Below are 7,103 nucleotides of genomic sequence, written 5' to 3'. Positions count from 1 at the left end.
AAGAGAAGCAAAGAGTAGCAGTTTTGTTGCAATGATCCTTCCAGGGATCTTCTCTTGCTTCCTTCTCTTGCATTTCTAAATTGGCAGCTACATCCTATTTCTCAAACACTTGGCCTAACCTTACCACTGCCCCCGGTCCGGTTTCTATTTTTAAAAGCACCATTCTAATGGAAGCGTCCCTGCCCCGAACAAGCAGGGTCTGTGGATTTGACTGCTAGCTAGAGTTGTTATGTCAAAGAGTTTAGGTTAATTTGGTAGATATTGATTTCCTTGACTATGACTTGGAAACTCACTTCAGCTTCTTCTAGTCCTCGAGGGTTTCTACCTGGGCTGTAGGTGAGGGTAAAATATCCCATGGAGAACGCCTTCAATGACCACATTTGGAAAATCTGAAAAACAAAAGGAAGGCTGTGTTTTTCTTATGCACATCAATAAAATATAACTTCACTTTGTAGAACTGAACAAGGTAAGGCTTACTACAGCTGGGGAGTCTGCTGCAGCCCACAATTTGCCCCGGTGTGGGATGTGCCACCTGTCATGCTGCTGCAGCCCAAAGCCACTTCCGTGCCACCAGGCGCTGCAGGAATGCATGGCCAGATTTGTAGCTTATTGATTTAAGGGATGTTCTAATGGTTAATGCTGCTAGGCCCCAGCTCTTTATCTGAATGTTTTCTCACAAGGAAGATGGATTACACTGGCAATTCAATTTCTAACAAAATCTCAATATACTTGAAGGAATTCCAAGATTTCTACAGGGAATACTTTGCTGCAGTTTTTCCATTGTGGTTTACAGCAGGATTTAGTCCAAGTTGTCTTGAGTATGCTTGTTCTATTACACCAGCTTCCAGAGACCAAGAAGATGGGGTCTGTCTTCCTAACTTAAAAGGGCAGATTTCCGACAAAAGCCATCTTGTCAAACTCGAAAACTCAGCCACCTTTTTATCAGACACACGAAGAAAGCCAGAGGTAGATGGGGCAGTGGGCCATATTCCAATTGTCGGAGCAGATTAAAATATGAACGGATAAGGTGAACAAAGAACCAGTCTTTCACATGGTACAGAATCTTAATTTCTAAACTTCAGTCTGTATGTGCTTATATCCAGGATTGAGGCTATAGCTAACCCCTTTATATAATTATTATTAAATAAGTGGCCTTAAAATTTATATAATTATTTATATAATTATTATAATTATATAATTTATATAATTATAAATTTATATAATTATTATTAAAGAAGTGGCCCAATAATCTAAGACACAATAGAATTTGTTCACTTATTAATCCAACCTCCAGAGAGAAACTACTGTGTAAGCCACTCACAGGGAATGTGTCCTCACTGGGGGAGGCCAGAACAATCAAGTGAGGAGAAGCCGAGGAAGAGGGAGCTAACCAGGTGGAAAGCTGACCTCAGAAGAGAATCTGGGAGATCTGAAGATAGAAGTGGAGGCCTGGTGGCAAGAGCAGAGGGTGTGAGGAGCTGGATGCAGGGGGTGCCAGTCTGTGCCTGGTAAAAATGGACAGGCATTCAGGCTTTGTCTGAAAAGTTGGTCAAGAATTTTAAGCAGAGATGAGTGGATTGAGATGTGGTACATAATCACGATGGAATACTATTCAGCTATTATGAATGCCCACCATTTGAGAAAACATGGATGGAACCCGGAGGCAGTGATATCAGCTAAGTGAAAGCAGCAGGAGGGAGAAAGTCATGCATTGGATGATTTCACTCATGTGGAATAGAGAGAAACAAAAGGAAGGAATTGACAGAATTAAGCCAAAACAAAGTCGAGAAAGGACTGCGGGGGGGGGGGGGGGTTTGGAAACAAAGTGGGGAGGGGCCCATGGTCCATGACAAAGGGATATGGATGATCTGGGGGGATAAGGGGGTGGGGTGATGCACACCTGAGGAGGTGGGACCTCTTCCTCTCAATCACATACAGTATGTAAACCAAAAATAACTAACTAAATAAACAAACAAAACCAAAAAAGAGAAATGAATTGAGTTTTGAAAAGAAGGCCTGAGCTGCTGTTCGGAGAGCAAACTGGAGTCAGCTCTAAGTGGTGATGGATTCTGTGTGGCTGGTGAAGGGTTCATAGTGGCACCTGCCTAACAGGTTGCTGTAAGAAAGTGATGAGTGAGACAGGTGCCTGGCAAGTACCAGCTCTCTGCCTGTACTGGGAATCTAGCGCTGTGAAGCTGTCTGCAGCCTCTGCAGTGCAGGTTCGATTCCTGGCTGGCCAGAGAGATACCCACATGGCGCGGCAGACCTCTCCTGCCTCGCCAGCTGCTTCCCTCAGCAATGTTTTCCATTAGTCTGCCTGCTCTGTTCCCTGCTCTGTCTCTGGTGAATCCTCTCACCCTCCTGTGCCTCTGGCCTGTACCCAGCTCTTGTATAAATAAATAAAAAATCTTAAAAAAAAATCTTTCTAGTACATGAGTGTTCACCAGCTTTTGACTGATGACACTTGATTTCTTAATGTTTGCTCTTATATAACATGAAATAACACCATTTCTCAAAAAGCATACTTTAAGCGTTTGCAATAAGACTTATACCTGAACAGTTAGATATCACTCAAAAGCGATGATTTAGCTAAGCTAATTTTAATTCTAAATACCTGTCTCACACATAGAATTGTAGTAAGACCAAGAGCTGTAAACAGAACTATTAATTTTCAATAAAACGCCCAAATAAGACATTAGCGTATATGCTTTTATTCTTTGCCAGGCAAAATACACATGGCTGTTTGAATGTTACTGAACTTACATCATAAGCATATTTAGCTTACATGGAATAAAATTAGTAAGTTCAGAAGAGAGGGACAAACAAGAAGTAACATTTAAATCTTTTGGATAATTCAACAGCACTTTAGCAGCTCAAGAGTGGTTTAAGGGCAAAGAAGACATCTCAGCAGTGCATGGGATCAGAGAGTGAGGGGATGGGCAGGTGAGGGAGATCCTGGTGCGCAGGTGCATTGGAGCTGAAGAAGGAAGCCACCTGTGAGGGTATGTCTGGGAACGCAAGGCCAGCAGAAGGAACCGGGTACACCTGTAGTGTCTACTGCGTGCTGAGCTTATCCTAGATGGTAGGGATTACCTTTTTTTTTTTAAAAAAAAGATTTATTTTATTTATTTATGCATACAAGAATGGGGTACAGGCCAGAGGTGCAGGGGGTGAAAAGATTCACCAGAGACAGAGTGGGGAGCAGAACAGGCAGATTTACTGAAATACGCTGCTGAGGGAAGCAGCGGGTAAGTCAGGAGAGGTCTGCTGCGCCATGTGGGTAGCTCCCTGGCTGGGGATTGAACTCACGCTGCGGTGGCTGTGGACAGCTTCACAGGGTTGAGACTTAACACCTTGTGCCACCAGGGAAGCCCTAGATGCTAGGGATTTAGAGAAAGGACATGACAGAGAAGGAGGAAGGTAGGGAAAAGAGACAGAGAGAGAGAGAGAGAGAGAGAGAGAGAGAGAAAGCAAGAGAGAAAAAGTCCGTGATCACTGCTGTAAGGGAAGCAAACAAGAAGATAAAAGTCAGTGGAATGCACATATTTTGTAACAAGGTCCACATCCCGCAACTAAGGATGAGGTCATGAGGATTCTTGTTTCCCCCTCATCTGTTCCACTCCACTTTAAACTTTGAATTTTGGCTTCATCCTGTGTAGGATTTACGACGATGTCCCTTTTTGCTTGAAGGACTCATAAAGCGGACCTGGCCTTTGTTTCCCATGGAGAACTGATGAGAAAGAGTGTGATTTAGGATCGGTTTTGTTGCTGTTTCTGTTGTTGTTCATTTCTTTTATAAACAAGTACTGTGAACCATTAAAAAGTCAAGGGATCGGGGTGGCGGGGCGCAGGACGCCCCTGGGGAGGGCGAGCCAGCACAGATGCGAGGGCGCGCGGTGGGGGTGCTGCGGGAGAGGGGTCCAGGAGGCAGGAGCAGCAGGCCCTGAGGGAAAAGGACTCAGTCACTGAGGCCACGAGAGACTCCGGTGTGGCTGCAGGAGGCATGAGGGGCTTCTGCGGGGACCCGGGCAGGCCCAGGCCATGGACGGTTCTGCCCACCATGGAAGGAGCTTGGAGCTGGGGAAGGGCTGTCCCTGGCGCCCTGGCCCTGAGTCTGGTGGCGACTCAGAGTGAGCTGGTGGTGGGTGCATTATGGCGACTACACCGAAAGGGGGAGGGTATCTTCCAAAATACCAACAACACAAGCCAAGGTTGCCACAATAAAATTTTTTTTTGAAAAAAGAAAAGTTTGGTGCTTGCGGGAGAGGGTTGGGAATGGACATGCTGCTGTGGTTCCCAGGTACACGCAGGCCAAGTCCCGCAGCAAGGAGGGTATTCCAAAGGGAAGTCATGAGAAGAAGCAGGGTCCACGATGGCTGTCAGGTGAGCTGCTGGGGGCTGGGGGAAAAGGAGAAAGTGGGGAAGCCAAGGGAAGACAGGGTTTGAAGGAGAAGAAAGTGGTCAGTGTGCCTACAGCTGAGGAGAGGCCAAGGGCATCAGGCCTCAAAGATGCCCACAGTTTAGCTACATGGCAGCTACTGTGGACCCTGGTGGAGTTGCTTAGTATTTTTCCCAGAAAAATCAAAGGCCTAATTGCATATGCTAAGAGAACAGTGTTTGCTTACTAATGTTTTAGAAGAGGACACCCGCCAGATCTGTAAAGACAGACTCTGCTTTGATTTTGTGGAGGTCAGTGTGTCTGTGAAGGCATTTTCACACTCACCATCCTCTGGAATAGTCACCTCCACATTTTGTTATGAGGGGTAACACCGTAAAATTACGTTACAAGTAAAATTTATCTTTAATGTTAACGATGTGCAAGAATACACCACTAGCCTATGACTTCTAGAACAAAAGGAATCTGATTATTCAAACTGAGCTGGCCAACAGTCCTAGAAAACAGACCTTGGGGTTATCACTCAACCTGCCTCCATCCTGACCTTCAAACCCGTGACTTGCATTCACTCTCCAACAAGAACCCTCTTTTTTCTGAAAATCATTTGTCTACACTACATTCTACCAGTGACTCATACTTCCTATTCTTTCTGGGTCCAAACATTGGTCCTGGATGTTCTTTCTCAGAAAATTCCTCCTATTCTTCGTTGTCAAACCATGTGCATAGTACAAGGTTTTCAGTAAGTAGAAGGCATTGGGTTTAAGGATCATAAAATATGTGCCCTCTTCCAAAAAGCATCCTGGCTATTCTGGTATATGGTAGATCATCCTGCTTTGCACACTTCTGCACGCATTTCCAGAAACAGTACCTGAAAAAAGTGTTTGTGGGGCCATTTTTTATTTTATTTTTTTTTTAAGATTTATTTTCTTTTTTTTTTTTTTATTTATACAATAGCTGGGATACAGGCCAGAGGCGCAGGAGGGTGAGAAGATTCACCAGAGAGAGAGTGGGGAGCAGAACAGGCAGACGGACCGAAAGCACTTCTGAGGGGAGCAGCAGGCAAGACAGGAGAGGTCTGCTGTGCCATGTGGGTAGCTCCCTGGATGGCCGGGAATCGAACCCACGCTGCAGAGGCTGTGGACAGCTTTTAAAGCGCTGTGCTCAACCCACTGCGCCACCAGGGAGGGTCCATTTTTTTAAAAGAGAATAAGAATACTTTATAAAGCACTGAACATTTACTCTGCACTTGGTTACATTATGAATGACTGTTAAATATAGCATTTATAATGCTATACTAGGGCCTCCCCGGTGGCGCAGCGGTTGAGCGCTGGGTTGCGAAGCTGCCCACAGCCTCCGCGGCGCCGGTTCGATCCCCGGCTGCTCCCCGGCCACCGGAGGAGGGTCCCACATGGCGCGCAGACCTCTCCTGCCGCCCGCTGCTCCCCTCAGCAGTGTACTTCAGTCCTTCTGCCTGCTCTGCTCCCCGCTCTGGCTCTGGTGAATTCTCTCACCCTCCCGCGCTTCTGACTGTACCCAGTGCTTGTATAAACAAAACAAACAAACAAATAAATAAATAAAACATGCCTCTAGAAAAATTTAATAAATAAATAAATATAATGCTATACTATACTTTTATGATTTATGTTTTCTATATTCCGTATAATTTACTATAAATTTATAATTCATATTAACAAGGGAAGCAAATGCTAAAGAAAGGCAGTAATTCCTCACTGAAGTGATTTTATAGAAAAATACTCTTCTGTAGCAAAGGTAGCTCTCTCTGGGCACCAGGGATGGCCCCTCAGCAGAGCAGGGCTGTATTCTGGACCCCCCTTCTTTAAACTGGCAGCTAAGTGGGTGACCTGAGAAGAGCCCTTTCTCATGCTGGTGATGAGGTTTACTGTCATAACGGACAGATAATGCAGCGATTGCTATTTAATAGCTGTGCCATTTAGTTACTCTCAGAAACAAAGGCTGAAAATGCACAACACACAAACAACACAGGAGAAGTTAGGAAACCAGGATCCCCCCACCAGGCATGTGAAACAGGGAGTTTCTTTTCTCATCACCCAATGCTGATCCCTGCCCTGCCTACTTCCTATGGTTACTCAGAAAATTAAATGAGATAATGTCTGAAATGAGCTCAGAAAGAACTGCAAAGCAGACCACTTCAAGAGGGATGCTGAGTAATCTGAATTTCTTGGCACAAAGAAAAGGACTCAGGATAAAATATTGATTCCACTTATACATTAATTACATTTCAGTATACAACTCAGAAAATACGTATATTTGACCAACAAAGATGCTGCCATCTTAAGGGAAAAACAGAGACACATGTCATGGAAACACACAACTTTTGGGTAGAAGCGTTTTAAGAAAGGACCAGAACCTTAGATGCACATCCGAACCCCTGGATAAAAATCAGTGGCGGCCAAAATAAGCCCACTTCCAAAAAGACAAAAAATACCTTTCCCCCTTATTATTCTAATTCAAAAGAGCCTGGTAAGAGAGGAAGAAAAATTACCTTTCCTTCCTGAAAGGCCTGCCCCAATTAAAATTCTAAATGTCTCTTACACCAGGAGCACTGGTTTATTGGCAGATTATTAAGCCCTGGACCAATGTCACTCTGTTAGACCTGTATTAAAAACGTGGTTTATGCGGCACAGGGTCAGATCAGTAAAGAGCTGTTAGCAGATGACAGGCTTGA

General features: G+C 44.7%; 1 protein-coding gene across 1 annotated transcript in view; it reads right to left on the bottom strand.

Annotated features, from left to right (window-relative positions):
• Positions 1-321: 321 nt before the first annotated feature.
• SNX24 (sorting nexin 24) overlaps positions 322-7,103 on the bottom strand; it is a gene marked incomplete at both ends in the record, with an annotated part of 128,141 nt that continues 121,359 nt past the window's right edge. The window contains one exon of the mRNA XM_084251658.1: positions 322-389. Within this exon, the coding sequence (XP_084107784.1) occupies positions 322-389 (68 nt within the window). The remainder of the gene's footprint in view (positions 390-7,103) is intronic.

Source organism: Talpa europaea, assembly GCF_964194135.1.
Source record: "Talpa europaea genome assembly, chromosome: 13".
In the NCBI taxonomy this organism is placed as follows: domain Eukaryota; kingdom Metazoa; phylum Chordata; class Mammalia; order Eulipotyphla; family Talpidae; genus Talpa; species Talpa europaea.
This window is presented reverse-complemented; position numbering and strand designations above follow the sequence as displayed.